Source organism: Pagrus major, chromosome 22, assembly GCF_040436345.1.
Source record: "Pagrus major chromosome 22, Pma_NU_1.0".
Taxonomy (NCBI): domain Eukaryota; kingdom Metazoa; phylum Chordata; class Actinopteri; order Spariformes; family Sparidae; genus Pagrus; species Pagrus major.
In genome coordinates, this window is record NC_133236.1 from 16090426 (window position 1) to 16114237 (window position 23812).

Genomic DNA, 23812 nt, shown 5'->3' on the forward strand with positions numbered 1-23812 from the left:
TGTCATCTCTTTTCCAGTTTATAACAAAGGATATGTTCACCCAAAAATGTAGATTCAGTCATTATCTAGTCACCCTCTTGCTGATTAGTGGAATGTGGTTTTGTAATCCACAAAACATTTCTGGGGGTTCACAGCAAAACAGCATCGTTTCAAATAAATTTTGGATCTCAGCGCTTCCAAAGATTAGTGCCGGACGATCTGTATGTGGTCCCCGTCTACTTCAGTTGTTTAGAAGAATGCTAGAGAGGTGCAACTACCAAACTTTACCTGACTTTCCATCAGCATGAGGGTAAATACATTTTAATTTTTTGGGTGGACTAATCTTTAAAGAACTATTTGACATTTAGTCCAAATCTTGTCATTGAAACCTAAAATCAGTGGCTTGTGAAAGAAGCCAATAGTGTGTGGTGAGAAAATTAGTTTCTGGTTCACAAACAGTTATAAAAATCAATTTTATTCAAATGTTCACCAATACAAAAACAAATGGAGAGCCTCTTCACAACTTCAAATCAGTTTTTTCCCGTTTTTAGCTCATTTTCCTATAGTGGTTATGACGTGTGTGTGCTTTCACAGCTGCAGGGATGTCACCACCCAAGATATCCTCTGGTCAACACATTACAAATGACAACAAGGTGCCTTTATAGACGGTCTGAAAACGAGAACATGCCAACACGTTCATCAGGAATGTAAATGAGGAAAATGTGGTCAGCAGAAATAAACTGGAGTTTTGTTGAAAACCCTGAATAAATAACCCTGTAAAATGCTAACTCTAAAGTCTGAGTCCTCTTGACCTACATTCAACTGCAAGCAAGAGTTCACACCTTTAGAGACTTCAAAGAAAAGTTCAAGAAACCTGTAAAGTGATCCTGAAGATGACTCTTCCCACAATGTGTGTGTTGGCATGTATACCGATAAAAGTTTAGGACCAAGAGACCTTCTCTGGCAACACAACAATGGTCCTGGGTGTCTGTCAGCAGTTTTCTCTGAATTATTTCACCAGTCAAATAATGACATACTGTATATACACAAAAGCACACAGACACAGTCAGCATCTGCAAACAGAGAGGAGGCAGATGTAGCCTGAGTATGTTGAAGAGGAATAAAACTGACATGACCTGAACGACTGGTGTGAATGAATCTGCGGTTTCAGTCTGTACTGGTGTGGACAAGTCGCTTCGTTTGGGGTGACATAACTGCGCTACGCTATTATACGTGATGTATGAAAGAACGAAAAAAACAGTTTCTTCATTCAGTGGTTATTTTGCTTATTTCACCAGTCCGATCTTCTTTGCTTCAGTTTCATAAATGAGTAGCCTCCACATCTTCACGATGAAGACTTCAGCTTCTTCATCAAGGACCTGAAGCAGGAGCAAAGGGAAAATGTACTCAGTTACACATGAAGTAGTAGTGAGATGGCTTTGGGTATAACACCCACCTTAAACTGCAACATCTCATTTCCTGTCATCTCCTCACTATTGTTATCTAGCAAAGTCTAAAAATGCCCCAATAAAGAAAAAAAAACAGTAAATCTGTTGGATAGAGAATATTTTAGGAAACATCAGTTTTCTTAATTCTGATATCGGCTACAGGCATCTCGTATTTCATTATATGTTGCTCTAAAGTTGTCAGAAATATTGATATATAGGTTCTGAATATTTGACAGTTTCATTACTCATTTTCTGCAGTGTCGACATAGTTGACAGACATTTTCAAAAAGGCCTTCTCTATAGTGAAATGTTTCTAGAACAAATGTAAGTTTTAATGTCTACTAATTATTCTGTTGTGCTTTTTGCTACTAGGCAGAAACAAAACAACACCTTGCTGACATGTTATCGCCTTTTTACATTAAACTTTTGATAAAAATCTAAAACTTTTTGCCCTCAATGCTGTCAAATTTTCCCCATGGTATTGAAGATCTACAGATTTGAAGGTATTATATCAAAGTTAGAAATATTTAATATTGTACATTTGTATGTACAAAGTTACAAATTTAACATTTGGTTTTGTCTGACCATCTCTTAAGAAAACCTAAAGATATTCAGTTTACTATTAAATGACAAAGAAAGGCTGCAAATTCTCACATTTAAGATGCTGTGACCAGCAAATGTTTGGTACTTTAACTTAAAAATGATCAATGATCACCCAACTAATCAATGAAGTAACCAACATTTCAGCTCTATTTTGATGTATGCTTATTGATGTAGTGAAGAATACGGATGGTCCTGATTTGTTATTATCTGCAGAGGTGGACGAAGGTCGGTCTCTATCAAGCGACAAAATGGGTTAAAAACATGAATTCATATCCATAAAGATGAGTGAGCTGGAGGCTTAATGTTATAATGATCAGCAGGTCAGACACATAACGGTATGTATGAATTTATGATCCAGCCATTGTTATTTCTCACATACTAAACTATGATGTATGCTATATTTTGACATGGAATTAGATGGTTATCTCCCCAAACATTAAAACCTTTTCACTATTAAATTATGACAAAATTAAAATAGAGAAAATGTGAAAACTACCCAACATTAACAGAACATGCATGTGGAATAAAAGCAGAAAACAGTATGAGGCTTTCTTTCATCTGTTCCATTACTCACCATGGCAACATCATCCAGGATACTCTGTGGCATACTGTGAGCCATCACCTGGGAGAGACAAAAACATCAGTTATTTCATGTTTCACTTCTCCAACGGGTCTGAATGAAGTCAAATGTACAGACAACCACATGATCAGTACCTTGGAGCAGACAAAGTCCACTAACGTTGGCTCTTCCTCTCCAATATACTCAATAATCTTCTTATTGATCCAGGGCCGGACACGTCGTTCCATTAACGTCTAAAAAGGAAGAGGTGAAAAGACAGGCTTTGTGTTATCAGAGTTATAAACATCTACTAACAGTATATACATGAGGAAAATCAAGAGGCAGAAGTGAATTAATCAAATTTTGTGACAAACTTTATAAAAGATAATGTTCTTCGTTAACTTGTCTCCTTAAAAGCAGGTTAAAACAACAAGATCAAGAAAAATCAAATAAAATACAAGACATTTTCCTTCTCTCCTCACCGTGTCAACCATAGACCAGTCCAGCGGGTAGGAGAACAGCTCAGGCTTCGCTGTGGGAATCTTTTCTATCAGACTCTTGATGTGTTTACGTTTCTCCTCGGTGTTAGCCCCCTTTATGCTGGACAGTCCGGCTCCATCCACACCTAGGCTCTTGTCGTCGTCATAATCCAGGGGCACGAGCTTCCTCTTGCGGGGCTGTTCGTCGGCCTCTTCGTCGTCAAACTTGTCGAAGACGCTGTCCACCGGCAGCTTCTTCCTCTTCACTGCGTTGGGTTGACTGGGGCTTCCTGTGGCACCTGTGGAGACAGCAGGTGAATGGATCAATCAGAACAAAGAGTGTTTGTCAGTTTTTCGAGTTGAATGAAAGTATGTGTGAAAAGAGAAAAGAACTGCGGTGTGAGGTGGGTGGTTGTTAAAATGACACAAATCCATTTAAGAGAGATTTAGGAGTACAAGCTGTGAATTCTGGCCTGTCGGCAGAGAAATCTGTACTGCCTCTCTGAAGGGAGGATTACTCCCCTTGTTTTTTTAAGATCGAGGAAGAAGCTCTTTTTCACTTACCGTCACAATTATATTTAAAGCAGAATGACTATGTGTTTAAAAGGAAAATCCGGCTATATTAATGAAGTTTAACTTCACATTTTCATTTAGCAGTGAAGCTCTGGCTGTGTCAGAATACCACTGTTGGATGCAAAGTTACCACTGACATGATGATAAATGTCCCCTCAACTGATGATTATTTTCATTATCAATTAATGCGCCAGTTATTTTCTTGATGAAAATGAGTATATGTTTAATTGATGACCCAAATTGTTGCTGATTAAATGTGTGACTATTGATTAATTGACTAATAGTATTAGGTCTCTCTGTGAGAGCTTAATGTGTGTCCATGCTGCAGAGCACATTTCTTGTAATTTTTTCAATTATTTTGGTCCATAAAAGAAAATGGTGAAAAAATGTTGATCAGTTTTTACCAAACCCCAAGATATTGGGAATTGTGAATACAAGATATTCAGTTTCCTGTCAAAGTAGTAAAAGGCCCAGAAAATATTCACATTCAAGAAGCTGGAATCAGAGAATTTTTACTTTTTTTTCTTTTCTTATTTTTTCTTAAAAAAATACTTTTTAATTTATTTATATTTAGAAAAAAAAGTCTGCAATTAACAGCTGAAAAACTAGACTTACCCAGTTTGAGACTGAGGCCGATTTTGGGCCGGTGTTCCTCCTGCGGCAGGGCCTCAGGCGGCGAGTTTTCATGGGGGATGATGATGCCGCAGGGTGACTCGTCTCCCGGCGTGTTGGGTGACACGTTGCCACTGGCCGACGACACTGAGGGTGCTGCTGTGATGGGCCGCATCGTGGGCTTCAAGCACGGCTTCACGTCTGGGTTATCTTCGTCATTGTCAAAATCCTCTTCCTCACCCTCTTCCACCTCATCGTCTGAGTGGACGGGTCGTGAGCGGGCCTCCACTCTCTCCTGGTCGTGTCGGCGGTCCCGGTGGTCTCGTGAACCCCTGTGGCGTTCCCGCTCCTCCTCGGGCTCCGGCTCTTGGATGATGGGAGGTTGTCTCAGACGCTCCTCCTCTTCCTCCTCCATCTGGACCAATAAGAGGCAGAAAGTAGAAGATGCAGAAGATTAACAACCAATCACAGTGTTTTACAAAAAAAGAAGGTCAACAGACAATGAAATCTGAACACCACAGATGTGCAGAAATGCAGAAAGACTCGGATGATAAAGTGACCTTCACAGAGACAACACAAAGCATGCTCACTCACTACAGATACACAGGCAGACACACACACATTATTATTGCAGACAAGCGTACCCTGCGTAGCTCTGCGTCTGGGTTTGGATGTCCCTCGTCTAGCAGCCTCTGTCTGATCTCCTCCAGCTCCTCCTTCTCTCTCTTCCTGTCACGCTCGTCCGCCTCCATCTCCTTCTCTCGGTCTCTGAGACGCTTCTGCAGTGCACTGCCCCTAGGGGTCACACCAAAAATAACAGCCTTTAGAACAATAGCCACAGCAGCAGTATTGCATCTGCTGCTACAGATCTGGGTCACAAACCATCTGCTGTGTCTTTATTTTTACCACGTTTTTACATGTTTAGGTGCCACACGGCATCCGTAGGTTTAGTCTTTATATGTTTATCTAGAATTCACAACATTTCTGACACTGAGCTCAAGGGATGTCAAAAGCAGCACACATCTGTAAATTATGTATTTGGCCTAAGAAAAGAACACTGTGGCAGGTTTTTTTAATGTTTGTTACCTGTAGTACTTGGGGTCATCTCTGTCATCATCATAGTCTTCAAGGAATTCCTTCAGTCGTTTGCCTTCTTTCACCTGAAGACAAACAAGACCACGCTCAAGTCTCTTTAAGATAATCAATCTACGTATGTCTGCTTACAAATTTTAATGTCTGACTTATTAAATTGAATCACAAATACAAAAAAAAAAAAAAAAAAACACACACAAACGGCTCCATCTTGGCAACACAAAAATATGCATTATGCACATTTTCTAAAGTTGTAACTTGTAACCAAGTTGTAAGAGCTCAAATAATTTCTGTATTTCTGGAATTTTAAAGTTTAAGATGAGACTAGGTAATATTTGAAAAGGAGGACAATGTGTAAACCAAGTGTTAAAAGCCAAGTAGACCTCCACAAACATCAGTGGCCTTTCAATGTGCTCTCACCATTTCCCGTCGCCGCTCATCTTCTCTCTCGGAGTCCTTGGCGTAATCACGTGCCTTCTTCCTCTCCCTGAGCTCCCAGTTTTTTAGTCGCTGTAGTCAAAACAGTATCAGTGTCAGTCACGATAATACACAGTCATGTTGCGTCACTCGCAGCTAAGTAAGATATTTATTTTGATACAAGTGTACCTGTGATAAAGATCCAGAAATGTGAAGTTTAAATATTTCATTTTAATCTGGATTCCCAATCGTTTTTAACATAAACAATAAGGATTTAGGATCTATGAGCTGCGACTCTACCACTTGTGTGGCAGTCTCTAATGACATGACAAGCAGCATCGGCGATTCTCCCAGTACAGTACTTCTTTTTCTCTCCACCCCAGCCTACTTGAGAGCATCCCAAGAAAAAACACAACACTTCAATGAAAACACAGCTAGCTTATCATTAGCACGTCCAGATACTTATTCTTAGTGCATGAAGACGATCAACTGAGTGGTACAGCAGGTAACTCCGACAGCGTCAGACATTTTAAAATAAGTTGGGTTTTTTTCAGTGATCCTTTATTGATCTGTTTGGAAAGAGGGTTTACTCTTGGGGGAATAACTGAACTGAACAGAACTGATACCATTACCAGAGATCCTTTAGTGATTTGTTTGGGAAGAGGGTTTACTCTGGACAGATAAAGTTGAGCTGTTGCTGTAAAATACCCATATTTTTAAAAAAAAATTTATTTAACAGTTGTTAGAGCACAACGAATGATCTTATGATCTTAACACATGCAAATGTGATAGTCTAACAATGGCACAGCCACAGCAAATCATATCAAATGACCTTAAAATCTAAGTCAAATCAAATCGTGGATGTGGAGAATAGTGACACCCCTACTGTAACATTAGACACTCGCTTACTCTACTAATAGCAGCAACACTTACACTTTACTTATGAATCATCATTTTGCACCAACAAAATTGCCTAACAGCCATTTTCACTTCTATAAAATTGTGGGATTGTTAGCAGGAAGTAATGTACATGTTGTACTTTTAAAAAATCAATTCTGGAAAGTTTTGTGTGCACATTATGATGGGCAAGTTTCACACTCAGAGTTCAAGCACTCACAATGGGTAAACACAATGCACTGATAACAAGTGATTTTAGACATAGCACAGCCTTCCCTACCTCCTGATAGGCTGCCTCCTTGTCTCTGAGTTTCCTCTCCAGCTTCCTGCGTTCATATGCCTCCTCTTCATCCTCTTGATCTCGTTTTTTTTCTCTGTCTCGGTCTCGACTCATCTCCCTGCAAAAACGAAGGTAAGATTAGCCTTGAATTCAAATTGGAACACATAAATAAGTGTTAACTTGATTGAAGGATTTCAATAAAGCAGGGTCTATATGTCCCCACAAGGTCGTGAGAAGACGTTCAATCAGCCATAATAAGTGAAAACACCTGTGTGGTTATGTTGGGGATTAAAGCAGCTGTTGAAAGCTTTTAGTGAACCATTTTAGTCCTCTATACACCACGGTTGTGGGTTCAATTTGTTATTATAACGAACAATGATCCTAACTCTCTGGCCTCAAAATTATGAAAGTAGCGGCCAAAGCTTGCATTTTGCTGCAGATGCTGGAAACAAGTTGATGACATGTCTCCAGTTACATCCTAGTGCTAGGATTCACTTGGCATTCATCGCACAATCTGACTTGCCTCAAAACTGGTGTTGTACAGTCTGACACAAGACTGCAGCCAAGATATTATTAGACCCCACCCGCGCAGTGTGGCATGTAATGAATCTGCAACATCGTCGTTAACGTATAGGACCCTTTAAACTAAATCAGGCTGGCTGATGACTGTGAGCTTATAGTTTTGGACTTATTTCCAGTTGATATAATTCACTTAAAACTTAACATTTTCTGTTGATTGAAATCTGTGACATGAGGTTTTGTCTTCACCTGGATCGACTGCGCTCGGTGCTCCTGTCGCGGCTCCTGTCCCTCTCCCAGTCTCGCTCTCGCTCCCTGTCTCTGGTCCTGCGGTCACGGTCTTTGTCTCGGTCTCGCTCCCGTTCTCGCTCCCTTTCTCTCTCCCGTTCTCTCTCCCGTTCCTTCTCCCTCTCACGGTCCCGCCGCTCTCTTTCCCGCTCTCGCTCTTTTTCCCGCTCCCTCCGTTCCCGCTCAAACTCCAGCCGCTCCTTCTCCCTCTTGTCCTTCTCCTCTTCGAGTTTCTGCAGAGCAAAACACACATAGGTTTAACTGATGCCACATGAGATCCGGTGAGTCTTTGCAGTCAATTTGCTACTGTGCACAGATCAAGTGGTTTCCAGATTTTTAAAAAAGGGGTTTCATACAGGAACAAGCCCTACACTAATGAGTGCAAAGCTTGTAAGAGAAGCTGGAATTCTAACTGGGAAACCTGGAAGGATCAAAAGGCCCTCCCTTACAGAGAGACAGCTTCATCTTTGATCTAAAGCAAATCCTTGTACTTCAAACTTAAAGTATAAACTACACTTTAGCAAGAATGCAACTGGAAACCACTTTAATGGTCAATAAGATCTGTGGAACAAGTTCAACTTGAGGCATTCATTACGAGAAAAAGGCGCTGCAAAAGACAATGCTTTTTCTCTCCTTAAGAGTCCTCCTCTCAGAACAAGGAAAACAAAAACAGAAAACAGGCGTCAGTCTTTTGGTGAACTAGTTGTTTGTGACTTACAGGTGTTGAACTATGGACTCAGCCCTTCGCTGCCCCTACAAGCCTTTTAAGTTAGGCCTGGGAGGAAAGCAGGTCACACGGTATACAAGGGAAAAACGTTATGGGATTCTGTCTTGCTTAAGCATCATCATAATTATCATCATCAAAACAACAACCTTGAGTAGCATGGCATTCGGTATATTGCTAAATCAAGAAATGAACATAATGAACATCAGTTACATTTGTGCACAGATAAATGAAATTGTAGAAACAGTCTTACCCCTGCAGAAGTCTTCAGTAGCTCTTCACGACTCATTACAAAAGACACACATACACACGCACGCATCCCAATTCTGACTTTGTGGGCATTACACACGAGGCTTTTGGTGTGATATGACAACATTTATAGTCAGAGCAAAATCTGACACAAAACGTGTGAGAACGCAATACAATAAAAAAAAAAAAGGTTGGAGCACTCGTTTCCATTACCTTTAAGACACTTATGCTGTAACATAGGGTGATGTGCAGAAGTAAAATTAGCTACTTTCATATATGAATTCACAGCTGGTCTTCAGCAAGACACAGTGACTAAATTAAAGACCTTGGGTGTAACACAAGTCAACAGAAGGAAACTTATGACATGAGAAAGAGGACAGGAGATGTTAGCAATAATTTTAAAACTTAATTGGCTCAGGTTAAGTATCATTACTTATTACTTATGTGCCCTGATTCAAGGACAAATCATATCAGGACTAGTAGGGCTGGGCAATATGTCCTGAAAGGGTAACTCCACCATGTGTGTTTACAGGTCTTGAGGAGTACTACAGCCTATGTGGAAAAGAAGTAGTATAAAACATTTTGTGGCTCCAGAGGAAGCTGCATCTGTTCTAATAAATTGCCTCCTGTGATGTCACTCAGTGGCTAGGTTGCACTGTGGGTAACGTAGGCGCCATGCTTTGAAAAACAGTCCACTTAAAAACTAATGGTCAAAATTGATACAGCAGAACCAGAGATATCACCTTCCTTTACTCCAGCCATTCTTCTTCCTATTCAAAACATGGTGCCTACATTACCCACAATGCAATATGGCCACTGAGTGACATCACTGGAGGCAATTGATCAGATTACATGCAGCTTCCTCGGGAGCCACAAAAAGCTTGATACTACTTTTTTACATATGCGTTAGTACTCCCCAAGACCTGTAAACACATTTTAATGTGTAAAATTGGTGGCGTTTCCCTTTAATAAATTAGTCTGATATTTTTAAGCTATATCATGATATACAAAATGTATCCCGACATTTTGAAACACCAAAATGCAAGGACTGGGCGACCAAAGTCAAATATCACAATATTATTTGACCAAATTCCTCAATATTGATATAGCAAGGATATTCTAGGGGTCACAATTGGTACTTTCCCAAAATATTAACACAATGAGATTTTTCATAAATGTGGTAATGTGGATTTAATGACTAAGTGGGCACAGGTAAATATTAAAACAAGTAGAACTGTTAAGTTCAGAAAATTACATTACGTTTCTGTAATACAGCCTTTAAAACCAGGAAAAGACAACACTTCATTCAATTCAATATCTAAGACAATATATAGTCTCATATCACAATAATGATTTATATCATATATATATATATTGCCCAGCCCAAGACTGGTGTTCACTTTTGCACCCATTCTGGTGTCTTTTCACTTACCTCTGTAGAGTGTCTACCAGGGCTTGCTAAACAAATACTTAGGAGAACATTTCTGTTACTAATTTTGCTGTAAGAACAGTCTATCAGACAGAGTAGAATTCATTCATTGTTGTCTGTTTTTGTTCTGTTTCAGCAGCATTGTTTTGATAATTTTAATTCTTAAAAGGCCGACAAATAAATCTGAAAAGGGGACAAAGAAATAGTACTGGTGTTTCACTACTTAATATTTTTTGTCTGATTTAATCTTTTGACCTGGTTGCAGGACAGGAAAATGTGGACTATGTACTTGAGTTTCATCCTGTGCAGCTTTTATTAGATGCATGAACTCACTGATTTATCTTGAAGAAAAGAAAGACAGAGAGAGTAAAGACACTGATGGAGAATCACACAACAACACATACAGAGAACACGTACCTTGTCAGTCTTCAGATCAGCGTGCTGCTGTGGAGTGGGCGCCCCCCCACTAGCATTATAAAAAGCTACAGCCAAAGTCACTGCAGTGGTTATTGACAAGAGTCCTTGTGCTTCAACATGAACACCATTAAGACAAACCATAATTCAGAGAGGACTCGCACAGGTTCACCAACTTTGAAGCTTTCAGGGCACCACCACTAATATCAGAAAATGAAGACCAAAAGATTTGGAGGTACTTAAGTATGTACTGACTCTGAATAAAGAGCATCATAAGCCCTGACCAACACACACAGAAGTGCAGCATGGTTGCCCCTATGCAAGTCCTCAAGAGGGGGACGCCCAGTATATGTATAAAGTAAATAAAGGCTGATACTTACATCCTATCCTCGTAACTTTTTCCAAAGCTCTGAGATTCATCTTGCTTTAGTCACCATATGATCACTATCATAATGGTGGGGTTTAATGAATAGATTAGCTTTTAGGTAACTTTACATCGTCTCCATGCATTTTTGTGTGATGAATGAAGAATGGATCTATAATGGTCACACCTAGATAGTTTTACTATGGTGGTCACAGGTGTCTAGTCAGGCCTGAGAAAAGGTGACAAAATACTAGGTGTCTGCCTACTTGTGTTGTTTGAACATTGAATATGAAACATTTCATATAATATTGAGCGAATTAAGATGTTTGGTGGTGTAAATTTTAAGGACTGCCAAATTGTAGTGCAGTATGCATGTTACTGAGATCAAGAAAAGCTTAGTAAATGTGTCAGCTAAATGTGCAAGCTCTAGAAGTGAACTATGTAAGCAGCTGCTGTCCAAAACCTGCAATTTTAACTACAAATTAAATGGAGTAACTTTACCTTGTGAGTGTCACGAAATTTACTAATCTCTCTGGAAATCAGGTCTCTCTTGTCCTCCTCCATATCAATAGTGTTAATGTCGTCCTGAAGAAAATGAAATAGAAAGGAAAAGGTCACATTTGAAGTACCAAGAGAATAGGAGTAGAAGTCAGAGAGGAGTAAACAAAAGTTGGTATACCTCTTCCTTTTTCTCCTTTTTTCTCTTTCGTCGCTGGGAGTCTTCATCCTGTGAAGGCGCGTTGAGTTCGGCAGCATATTCCCGCATCAATCCATCGATAGCACCTTTAATAATTTGATCCTTCTTCTTTGTCTCCTCGTCTAGAACCTCTTCCTCATCATCTCCTCCTTCTTCAGCCTTCTTATTCTGTCAGTACAGAAAGAAATTCTTGTTTTAGTGCCGAGTTAATAGCCTAATTCAGTCACTGCAATAAATAAGCCTTTAATTAAAGTTCTTGACAAATCTAAGATGTGGTGATTCAGAGAATTGAAATAAGGCTAGGTGCATGATCTTCTCCTGAGGCAACAAATACATGCACACTGATTAAACTAAAAACCAGTAATTCCCTAAAACAGAAATATACCCCATTTGCAGTCTTCTTCTTGGCCTTCCACTCGTCCAGTTGCGCTTTAGTCTTTGCATCCACCTTCACCAACAGATTTTTGTCACCAATCGGCAGGTCATGGAGCAGGCGCAGCGATCGCAGTGTGGACTCTGGCTCCTTGTACTCACAAAACCCAAAGGCTGCAACAGACAGACATGGAAACAGAAATAGGTCATATATGGTCATGTGTAGTTGGAGTGTAACTGATTATCCAAGTTAGCCATGGATAAAGGAATTTCTTGACCTAATGATGCGTGATGTGTGTATTATGTATTACCTTGAAGCTTGCCAGAGGCTCCTTGGACTCTCTTCCAGCTCAGAACAATTCCACATTTCTATGGCACAAAGAAAAGAGGCGTTCGAAACTCGAGTAATTTTCTTAAAACTTTGAAAATTAGAGACTAAACATGAAGGTGGTAGATTTGACAGCTTGAAAAAAACGTATTGGAATACATAGGGAATACCCTTACCGCCAGCAGCTGTCTGATCAACATGTCTGAGGCTTTCTCTGATATATTCCCCACAAACACTGTGGTGGTCGGGCCACTCTCGTCATTGTCTTTGGCTCGCAGAGCAGCGAGATCCTTCTTAGGGACTGGAGGTTTACTGACCACTGCCATAGAAGGCATCATTACTGTAGGGGTGGAGGTCATGATGCCCACATGAACTGGGATCATTGGGGTTCCTGAAACAGCCAAAAGAAAATTTACATCAACTTGAGACAAAGCAGTCTGGAAGTAAATACTTTGCTTGACAGTAGTTGGTTAACATTTGTGAAATATTATTTGAACTCTAAAACCTGAGCGTGCAAACATGAAACCTTCCAGTAATAAGCCGCCATTTTACTAACATAAAGGCTGCTTGTCTCTGGTCTATAAAGAGCATGTTTAACACTGTGTTCACCGTTCAAGTAAATAAAGTGAAAGGCTGTCATGTATATTTCATTTGGGTCAGATTGTTGCTTACCTGAGGCAAAGCCAAACTGAGGAGGCATCCCAGGAGGCGGCAACAGTGGCCGGTTTAAATGAGGGGGGAAGGACATCCTGTGCGTAAACTGGACCAACCTGATGAAGAACAGTGACACTCATTAGCAGTATATTTATGCATGGCGTGCTAAAGTCATATTTTAATTTAATTATCCCACCGATGTACATTTGACATTATAAATCCAGGTCAAACACAATGTACATATCATCATCATCCTTTCGTTAAAAGGTAACCGAGGCAAACACTGACCTGTGTCGATAGTTTGGCAGACAACTCTGACATCGATTAATGACTTTTCCTATCCAACTGAAACGTTAACGCTACCTGAAGTTAGCTTAGCTCATGAGATAAGTCAACGTCCGCTAAATAAATAGCAGTAACGTTCAGCCCCGCGAATAAAGTCATGTTACTTTGTTTTAACGCGGTACATTGTGTAATATTCAAATAACCCATCACAAATGTAAGTAACTAATAAACTGACAGCTTAGTTAGCCAAAGTTAGCATCAAGCACGCTACCGTACCCGGCACAAGTAAATTAGGCTAAGCTAGCATTGGCAAGAGGTGGTGCTACCTAACAAGAAAAACTCACTTTAGCGGGCTTAATACGAGCTCAGAATAACCGTGAAAATGTCCAAATGTGTACGTACCCCGAGTAAGGTGGCGTATAAAGTGACAAAAACCGCTACCAGAAAGTTATTAATTATAGAAATCTTTGTAGCGTTCTGAATGTTGGATTAGCACGTTGGCTAGCCACGGGCCTTCACAAACATTGACGCAAGCGCTTTACGTACCAGACGAGAAGCGCGCTTGTTTTGTTTGTCGGGATGTGGCCGCCGAACGGAGCTAGTAGTCATAATAGTAGGAGTAGTGGTCGTGTACTGCTTCTGACCATAAAACACAAATAATCTTAGTAGTATGAACAAATAATAGCGTTAATACTACTGCAATTAATAGTAATTTCGTATAGTTAAATATAAAATTGACATATTTTGTGGATATTAACTTGATATTCACAAAACAGTTGCTTGTATGATAGTGTATAGTGTTGATAGACACCGGCACAAACACATGAATATTCAAAACACTATCAACAATTGTTCCCTTGTCAATTAAACAAAACTTTATTCTGCTCCTGGTCATTTTCTCACAACTTGCACTACTAGCTGACCTTGTGAACCAGCAGAGGGCACTCATCCCTTGTGCAGCGCTAGTACTTTATTTGCATTACTTTTTTTCCTGTGATTTTGTCTGTTTTATCGCTTTTATTCCTTTTACTTGTAATGACTCAAATGTACTTATTGTGCTTTTACATTTTGTGTTCTGCCTTCTTGTTTTAACTTCACCTCAGACTAGGCTTGACTGTGGAGTGTTTATTCTGTGACATTGTCTTCCTGAGTTTCCTGCTTTTGCTTGTTTGTCAAAGCGCTTTATAAACTCTGTTTTTAAAGGTGCTATATAAATAAAGTTTATTATTATATATTAGTAAGACATCAATAACAGGGTGTTTCATGCATGTAACCTCAATTATCTGTTTGTTAACTGGGTCAGGACTGGCTTCCACACTGAAAACTTCCTCAGAAATATTCATATACTGTATTTTCAAACATCGAGCCACAGATTGGATTGCACCATTTGTCTCTGCTCAGTTTTGCACTTCATAAGATTCTGACACAGTGAATGGTTATAAACTTTACATGCACTCCAGATGTGCTTCCTCAGATGTGCATCACACCTCTACTGTCATTCTTTTATCCCACTTTGCATTCACAATTTTTTTACATTCTCTTAAAATAGCATTCGTGCTTTATATAATGGTGGTCAATAATTCTTGTAAGGACGTGAGCTTTCCAGATCACCATGATTTGTCTCCCTGGAGACAAAACTGTGGTGCCACAACTAATTAAATATGCTATTAGGATATTAAAGACTGGCTTCATTACCTGTGTCCGGATGATTCTCAGGTGTTGGAAGGAGCGTCAGACTCCTACACTGAATATGTGGAGTGTTCGAATGATGGAAAGTGTAGCATATGAAAAGATGCTGGAAGACTGAAATGTAATACTGGTTAATGAACAATGGGACAACTTTAGTAGATATATGACTGGAGGGAACAATCTGACCTTATAAAGAAACTGACGGTCTGTTGTAGTACATTTGTAATTGCCGTGTGCTGGATCACTGTCTTTTGGTTTAATTTCTGTGTTGATTGTGTGTGTTTTTTTGTTTCATTATTTGGCACCTGTTCTATTTTCCTAAATTATGTTATATTCATTTTTGTTTGTGTGTTTGTTCGTTTTTGTGATTCCTTTCTCTGTAATGGAGGGGGGTCAGCTGTATAAGCCTGATGGCTTCTTGACCTCTCCTGACATCTGGTATTTTTTAATCATCTGATCTGATCTAGTGTTTTGCAAATAAGTACTTGGAAGAAAAAAAAAGGACATTGCGAACATTACAACTAAGGCACGTTTCACCAACGACCATACCAATATGTGCTAATTAAGAGATATGAGAAAGTCTTCCAAAATTAAAAAAGAAGAACAAAGAGTGTGTTTACCCTGCAGCACATCTTTCAAGCTCAGAACAGGTGTTTTCACTGAAGAACAGGTAAAGCACCCCGAGCAGCAGCTCATCGTGCCGCGCTGTTGTCAGGGTGCACAATGTTCTGTTGCTACTCGCTCTCCCTGACAGCAGCTGTGCCGCGAGGGCTGCATCTGACACGCCGTGACGTCACTTTAGGCGGGTTTTTCATGGAAAGTGCTAGAAGAAACGGAGCACACCCCCACTGGTTTCAAATATCCCTCCGTCCGATCAAAAAGACCCTCACCCTTTTCTACAAAATAAACGACTCATCTGTGATTTTTTTGATTGAATATATTTCTTAGGTTGATGCAGATATTTCTACCTTGATAGTATGCGGCGGCAGCTAGCTTGTTTCTCCGAGTGTCCTCCTCTATGTGTATCTGTGCTATCCTATTGGGATAAACTGCCACACGATGGCATCAATGGTTAGTATATAGTTATAATGCAGCATTTCTTGAGGTACAAGATTACCTTTAATACCAGGTGCTTTTAGGGGCACTGGGCTTTGTCTTGTAAAGTATACATGAAACATATTTAGACTTGTTTTTATCATTTACATTGATATATTTTGCATTATTTAATTAATTGCTATTCAGAAGTCACTCAAGCTTATACAATTTCCTGACTGCATCGATAATCACGTATATTCACGTCATACTGAGATGTTTTTGATTTAATATAATTCGTTATAAAAAGTCGCTGTCTTGAATAAAATCGCTGTTTTACTGACTGTCTCCTGCCCACAGACCAGTCATAGCACTAGATGGTGCACCGCGGATGGATACGGCCGCACACTGAAACGACTGTGTATAAAGATTCCGGTCTATTAAAAGGAAGTCCCTTTCCATTTCCCTGTGTCAGAGAGCAGAAGGGACTTACATTGGTTGCATTTAATTCAAGAAAAGTCAACGAAATAAACAAGGTATGTACACGAGTATTTAACTAGCACCTTGAGCACAGTATCCTCTTTTACTATTCGGTTTTAGCTAACCCATCATTGAGCAACGGTTGGACGTATCCACGATGGGAGCTCATGAGTCACGACGATAACCTTAGCATCATTACTGTATCGTGGGCTACAGCTAGCATATTACCGGTATCCTCTGTCTGTTAGCTTAAATGTTACATAATGTTTAATCCTTTACAGAGTGAGATTTTCGTGAACAAGGCCGATAAATGGCAGTGCTGCGATGCGGCACTATGCCGCACCGTTAGGCCAGGCTTGTGTTGCACCAAGGCAGGTGTGGTGAAGATGACAACGCTTGCTCGGTTTATATAATGGTGCTAAAATTCACACTCGACCCAGATCAGAGTACGACCCTCATTTCACAGCCCTTCACCCCCAAACACTGGCCGTGTAGGAAGTCTAAGGTCATAAATGTTGTTTGAGTGATATTTGGTCTTGAATGTTGGTAACGTTAGTTTAATACGGTTCGTGTGACTGTTTAAAGGAGGGCTGATTAGGCTTAAATACATTAACATGTGGTTTCTGGTTTATACTGCTCGCTTTTAAAAATGGCAAGTCATTGTTTTGGCTTTCCCTTCGGTTCGTGTGCTAACGCTGCTTTATACTGACACGAGGTTTAGTCGTTTTCGTCACCGAATGGCTTTTAATATTACACCAACAACGTTTAAATCGTATATAAACGTATAATTTAGTGCCGCATACCCAGGCGGTATCCTGTGCCTGTAGCCGTGCTCCAGCACGTGTTTGCGGGGTCCATTGTCTGTCGGTCGACGCCATGTTGGTTAACGGCTACTTCCGTCGATGTTGCTAACATGATGGCTGGTGTCCAGATTTACGAAATCGACCTGAGGGCATGATCAAATTATGATACCGCTTCATGGCAAACGAAACTGGAACAATTTAGGCTTTTTGACGTGGAACGAATCTCTAACAATGACTTCTTTTAACCCTTTAAAACCGACTATAGTCAGCTGTTGAGTCATTGTGTTTTGTTTACCACCCCCTATAAATAATACATGAATGATGTTTTACCATTTATGCCCTTTCAAATTGAAGGCAGCTTGCTCAAACGTTTTGTCCTTTTTGTGCAGATGCCTGAAGAAATGCACCAAGAGGAGGAGGCTGAGACCTTTGCCTTCCAGGCAGAGATCGCTCAGCTGATGTCCCTGATTATCAACACCTTCTATTCCAACAAAGAGATCTTCCTCAGGGAGTTGATCTCCAACGCCTCTGATGTAAGTCTGGATGAGCTTGCCGTTCATGTCCACAATAATTTAGGTGTTTATTTTCACGTGTGAAACTGATTATTTAATAATGCCACTAGTAATGGGATTGATTTAAGGACCACACATGGTATCAATAGTCATGCCTCTTGTCAATTTCTTCTCAGGCTTTGGACAAAATTCGCTATGAAAGCTTGACCGAACCAACCAAGCTGGACAGTGGCAAGGATCTGAAAATTGACATCATCCCCAACAAAGCTGACCGCACCCTGACCCTCATTGACACTGGAATTGGCATGACCAAAGCCGACCTGATTAACAACCTGGGTACCATCGCCAAGTCTGGCACCAAGGCCTTCATGGAGGCCCTGCAGGTACTAGAGTGGAACACTATACAGATTGCAGCATGTGATAGGGAAGCAAATGGTACACAAGACAAGGGTCACTTTATGCAACTGTCCTGTTGGTCTTAAATTGCAACACAAAGATGGAGATAATAAGGATGTCCCAATCAGGATTTTTGGACCCAATGCTTAAATCTCCCCAAATAGTGATTCAGTATGCATTTCACACACTGAAATAACAGCTCCAGCCGTCTAAAATCTGGCATGCCCTATTTTTCACAAGGTATTTGAACCAAACGCCAAAGATACCGGTTCAGAGCTGTTTAGTTGATACACTAAATGCACAACACACAAATATTTCTATATTGATAACTTGGAGAATGCAACACCTGAAATCGATGTGAAAGCAATCACTCTGGAGTCATTGGAACTACAAAAACACTACTGTCCATGAGCATAATAAAGGTATTATTGATGCTGCTTTCCCTCAGATGATCTACAGACTGCAGCATACAGACAACACACAAACCTCTAATCTAGTCTAACTTGGGCCCACTGTCGCCTTACTCATTTGGTAGCAGCTGATTCAACCGCCCCCAACATTTACCGCTTTAAAATGCTGATCTTGAATGCGATGGTTGGCACGGGCTAAAACAAGAAGCTCCCATTTAGATTTTTTTTTTTTTTCTGAAAGTGGAGGACAAATTACATTTATTGTCAGAGCTTAGCAAATTATTGTTCATTCACCATCCTTTTTTCAGTTGTTTTGACTGTCATGCTGCACTGCAGAGGCTGGCTATTGTATGGGAGTGGCACTGCGTTGCTGAGATGGAAAAAAGACAGTTCAGTAAAGAATATGATTTTGATTGGCTATATTAGTCTATACTGATCCATTAAAACATGCCAGATTGGTTCCAATACAAAAACTTGGGATTGGTTCAAGACATCTTTATTTTAATAGCAAATTATCAAAAGATTGTGGTAAAGACTATTTTGGCTGCTGTCTCAAAGTTATAATTGTGTTTTTTCTAGGCTGGAGCTGACATCTCCATGATTGGTCAGTTTGGTGTGGGTTTCTACTCTGCCTACCTTGTTGCTGAGAAGGTGGTCGTCATCACCAAACACAACGATGATGAGCAGTACGCCTGGGAGTCCTCTGCTGGAGGCTCCTTCACAGTAAAGGTCGACAGTGGTACGTGAAGAGGCGCTATAACAGAATCAAAGGAGTTGCTGCTACTACTACTGGCACCAACTATTTTTGATGAGAAGCCTAAATGCAAATCAAGATCAATGTCATTGAACAGTACATCTTTATTTACTGTTATTCATTTCCTTAGGTTAGTGTTTGGTATTAATAACAGAAAGGGCTGTTAACTCCTAATAGACTAGGTTGTTTTTTTGTTTTTTTTCTGGATAAGTGTGCTCATGGCTATACAACTCTTCCTCCAGGCGAGCCCATTGGCCGTGGAACAAAGATCATCCTGCACCTGAAGGAGGACCAGACAGAGTACATTGAGGAGAAGAGGGTCAAGGAAATTGTCAAGAAGCACTCTCAGTTCATTGGCTACCCCATCACCCTGTTTGTATGTATTGACTTTTGATGTACCTTACCTGGCTACTTAAAACTGTCTTTTGTCCGTGATGTTAAACTCAAGTGGTTTTGATTTGCAGGTGGAGAAGGAGCGTGACAAGGAGATCAGCGACGACGAGGCAGAGGAGGAAAAGGCCGAAAAGGAAGAGAAAGAAGAGAAGGAGGACGGTGAGGACAAGCCAAAGATCGAGGACGTGGGCTCGGACGATGAGGAGGACTCCAAAGACAAGGACAAGAAGAAGAAAAAGAAGATCAAGGAGAAGTACATCGACCAGGAGGAGCTGAACAAGACCAAGCCCATCTGGACCAGGAACCCTGATGACATCACAAACGAGGAGTACGGCGAGTTCTACAAGAGCCTGACCAACGACTGGGAGGATCACCTGGCTGTCAAGGTAAATGGTGCAGTGCAAAAGCAGCTCTTGTGTTTTCGTGGCTTAAAGTAACATAAAACTAAAGTGAATTCTCTTCCTCGTTACAGCACTTCTCAGTGGAGGGCCAGCTCGAGTTCCGGGCCCTGCTCTTCATTCCCCGCCGTGCACCTTTCGACCTCTTTGAGAACAAGAAAAAGAAGAATAACATCAAGCTGTACGTCAGGAGAGTCTTTATCATGGATAACTGTGAAGAGCTCATCCCAGAGTATCTGAGTAAGTTGGACAACAAATGTACTGTTCTGTTGAACATCACAGGACTGCACTACGATTTACACAAAGCAGCTTTGATTGATGGGTACAGAAACATTCCAATAAGTAATGTTTTGTGTTAATCTTCAGACTTTGTCCGTGGTGTGGTGGACTCTGAGGACCTGCCCCTCAACATCTCCAGAGAAATGCTGCAGCAGAGCAAGATCCTCAAGGTCATTCGCAAGAACATTGTCAAGAAGTGTCTGGAGCTCTTCGCCGAACTGGCTGAGGACAAGGAGAACTACAAGAAGTTCTATGAAGGGTTCTCCAAGAACATCAAGGTATCTGAAATAAACAAGTATAGCGCTGCGTTGATTAGGAAATCACAAACTTTTTTTTTTTTAAATGAAAGTTCCTCTTCTTACAATGCACTCCATGTGTCTTCAGTGCATCTCCATGGACTCGAAAGGTTTACTTTACTCTTTCCTCTAGTGGTTTCTGCACCCTCTAGCTTTCCAAGGCAGTGTAGACATAGCTTTGTTTTTGCCAAACATTTTGAAACCCACTACATAGCTGACAAATAGTTGTAGTTTGTTTTTGTTCTCAATAAAAGAATCTCTTGCAGATATGCTTTGTTTAGTTGAGTGTATTAAACTTGCAGTGCTTAGGTGCTGTAGACTAGTCTCTTAGTGCTGATTAGATAAATTGTCTAGTAATGCTACATGATAACATATTTCCTGTTGAGTGTGTTATATGGGAAGAAAATGGTCAATACCTGTTCACAAAATCCGCTTTTTAATGCAGCATGCTGAATTTGAGATTTAAAAAAAATAAAATAAACAATTCATTTCATATATTCAAAATCGTCTTTTAACCTCTGACATGTATCACAAAGCAGACTTAACGTTTACAGAAACCTTTCAATCACCTGGCTTTATTGAGCTCACCTTGGTTATTCTAGATAAACGTTATCAGGGAGATCGAGGTTATCTTGGGTTAAAGTGTGTGTGTGTGTGTCTGTGTGTGTGTGTGTGTGTGTGTGTCTGTGTGTGGCCATTTGTAATTCCTAAACATTCAGACTACATGAAAAGGTGCTTATTTAATGATTAATGTCCAAAATGTAACTGGGTAATTGTTGTGATCAAGGCTACTTGTGTAGTGGATTATTTTGAATGAATCACAAGTCATTGTCTGTCTGTAGCTGGGCATCCACGAGGACTCTCAAAACCGCAAGAAGCTGTCTGAGCTGCTGCGCTACCACAGCTCCCAGTCTGGAGATGAGACCACCTCCCTCACAGAGTACCTGACCCGCATGAAGGAAAACCAGAAGTCAATCTACTACATCACTGGTGAGTTTGTCTCTTAGAAAAGCAGATTTTTCTGATGCATTATTATCCTAAAAAAAAAATTGAGTAACTCAATATTTTGTGGAAATTGACACGGTATGCATATACTGAACAAGAAAATTTGACTTCTTAAGGTGAGAGCAAGGATCAGGTGGCCAACTCCGCCTTCGTTGAGCGCGTCCGCAAGCGTGGCTTCGAGGTCCTGTACATGACAGAGCCCATTGACGAGTACTGCGTCCAGCAGTTGAAGGAGTTTGATGGCAAGAGCCTGGTCTCTGTCACCAAAGAGGGCCTGGAGCTGCCAGAGGACGAGGAGGAGAAGAAGAAGATGGAGGAGGACAAGGCCAAGTTCGAGAGCCTTTGCAAGCTCATGAAGGAGATCCTCGACAAGAAAGTGGAGAAGGTCGGTGATCCTAATGAGCTTCAGATTCATGTTCCATTTCCCTTCATACTGTAGGATTTAGGCTCTTATGATTTCACAACTACAGTTGACAGTGTCTTGTTTGGTAACAGGTGTCCTAACTGGTCCTAAGTTGTATTCTGGTGAGTTTTTAAAGATGTAAGGAGGCCCTGAAGTCTTTGTGTGCCCTGAATGAGTTTTTGAATGACAAACGAACCTTTTTGAAAATGTAACTTCAGAGTGTGACCTAACAGATGCCTGTTTCAGAATGTAAAACAAAAAATTTAAAAGTTTAACCAATTGGTTTGAATAGTTTTTACAAGAAGTTGCACTTATATTTGTGTACATAGACTAGACTTTTAAGGTTTGGAATTGGCAAACGGTTGACTTGGACATGTCGTGTTGAGCATTTTTTTTTTTTTTTCTAACATGACTGTTCTGCATGCTTTATTAACATGATTTCTAAATGCCTGCTGTTCAAACACTGCATGTTGCATGTGTTAATGTCCTCTGTTGGACTGTCTCTACCAGGTGACAGTGTCCAACAGACTGGTGTCTTCACCCTGCTGCATTGTGACGAGCACTTACGGCTGGACGGCCAACATGGAGAGGATCATGAAGGCCCAGGCACTCAGGGACAACTCCACCATGGGCTACATGATGGCTAAGAAGCACCTGGAGATCAACCCTGACCACCCCATCGTGGAGACTCTCAGGCAGAAGGCAGATGCTGACAAGAACGACAAGGCTGTGAAGGACCTCGTCATCCTGCTGTTCGAAACCGCCCTGCTGTCCTCAGGCTTCTCCCTGGACGACCCACAGACCCACTCCAACCGCATCTACAGAATGATCAAGCTCGGACTGGGTAAGGAGACACTGCAAATCAATATCAGTAGTTTTTCACGTGACGCTTGTATTGATATCTAACAAACGATCCTTTTATCTTCAGGCATCGATGACGACGATGTTCCCGTAGAGGAGGCCACCTCAACATCCGTCCCAGATGAGATTCCTCCCCTAGAAGGCGACGATGATGCTTCACGCATGGAAGAAGTTGATTAAACGAACCCCCTGCAGATTTCTAACACTTTAGCCTCACTTTTCAATTGTTCATCCTTTAAAAAAAAAAAAAATCTGCAGTAACTGCAAAACAAATAGTCATTCATGTTGTGTGGTGGACCAGTGTTGCTCTCGTGCCTAGAGCATTACTCTGCAAGACCTTTTTAAGAAAAGCAGTTTTGGTTTATGCGTTCATGGTGACAGCACATATGTTTTAACGAGTACCCTGTTGCACTGAGTTTTAAATGTTGGAGTGGTTAACGTGTGAACATGGGAATGGTACATTCCATTATCAGGTCAGGTCTGGTGGAGGGTTTGGGGACGTTCTGCTCATGTGCAACACTGCACGCTGCATGGAGAGAGAGGACTGTATGATTCCTTTGCCTGAGTCCAGGCTTGTCTGTATTCCAAGTCTTTGTTTTGCAAAAAATTAAAGATGTAATACCTTACAGGTCACGTCTCTTGGCTCGATTTATGCCTGACAGTTTTAAATCAGTTGCACAATTGTTAGGATTTGAAAGAGGAGCAATTTCTGTGCTGTTAAATTGGACTAACATATTTTTGGATATTAATATTTTGACATGAAATTAACATGTTGGAACTGTTCTTCCAAGTGACCACTAGGTGGGGACATGCTCCATGCATTACAAGTGGCTGTTTCA

General features: G+C 40.7%; 2 protein-coding genes across 3 annotated transcripts; one reads left to right on the forward strand and one right to left on the reverse strand.

Annotated features, from left to right (window-relative positions):
• Positions 1–438: 438 nt before the first annotated feature.
• Positions 439–17282, reverse strand: rbm25b (RNA binding motif protein 25b). 2 transcript variants are annotated; one of them, XM_073493520.1, is made up of 17 exons: positions 17267–17282; positions 12996–13093; positions 12500–12714; positions 12307–12364; positions 12009–12169; positions 11606–11791; positions 11428–11511; positions 7708–7979; positions 6940–7057; positions 5766–5855; positions 5340–5413; positions 4898–5048; positions 4257–4668; positions 3072–3367; positions 2745–2843; positions 2605–2652; positions 439–1358 (listed from the first exon to the last, which is right to left on the reverse strand). In XM_073493520.1, the coding sequence occupies exons 2-17, from the start codon at positions 13069–13071 to the stop codon at positions 1266–1268; spliced, it is 2433 nt and encodes an 810-aa protein (XP_073349621.1). In that variant the 5' UTR covers positions 13072–13093; positions 17267–17282; the 3' UTR covers positions 439–1265. The 2 variants fall into 2 exon arrangements, with proteins under 2 accessions (XP_073349621.1, XP_073349620.1); XM_073493519.1 differs by lacking the exon at positions 17267–17282 and adding an exon at positions 13665–13778.
• On the forward strand, positions 16061–23599 carry hsp90ab1 (heat shock protein 90, alpha (cytosolic), class B member 1). The gene is made up of 12 exons (XM_073493521.1): positions 16061–16519; positions 17656–17799; positions 17955–18161; positions 19164–19323; positions 19581–19714; positions 19803–20117; positions 20204–20369; positions 20496–20686; positions 21547–21694; positions 21826–22094; positions 22623–22956; positions 23041–23599. The coding sequence occupies exons 1-12, from the start codon at positions 16361–16363 to the stop codon at positions 23151–23153; spliced, it is 2340 nt and encodes a 779-aa protein (XP_073349622.1). The 5' UTR covers positions 16061–16360; the 3' UTR covers positions 23154–23599.
• Positions 23600–23812: the final 213 nt, after the last annotated feature.

Excerpts from the sequence above, each read along its gene's own strand:
- rbm25b (XM_073493520.1), bottom strand. The coding sequence starts at position 13,071 with ATGTCCTTCCCCCCTCATTTAAACCGGCCACTGTTGCCGCCTCCTGGG. Across the intron at positions 12,170-12,306 it reads AGCCTCTGGCAAGCTTCAAG|CCTTTGGGTTTTGTGAGTAC; the intron begins GTAATACATAAT and ends TGTCTGTTGCAG. Across the intron at positions 5,049-5,339 it reads GATGACCCCAAGTACTACAG|GGGCAGTGCACTGCAGAAGC; the intron begins GTAACAAACATT and ends TGTGACCCCTAG.
- hsp90ab1 (XM_073493521.1), top strand. The coding sequence starts at position 16,361 with ATGGTGCACCGCGGATGGATACGGCCGCACACTGAAACGACTGTGTAT. Across the intron at positions 16,520-17,655 it reads AAGTCAACGAAATAAACAAG|ATGCCTGAAGAAATGCACCA; the intron begins GTATGTACACGA and ends CTTTTTGTGCAG. Across the intron at positions 18,162-19,163 it reads CCTTCATGGAGGCCCTGCAG|GCTGGAGCTGACATCTCCAT; the intron begins GTACTAGAGTGG and ends TGTTTTTTCTAG.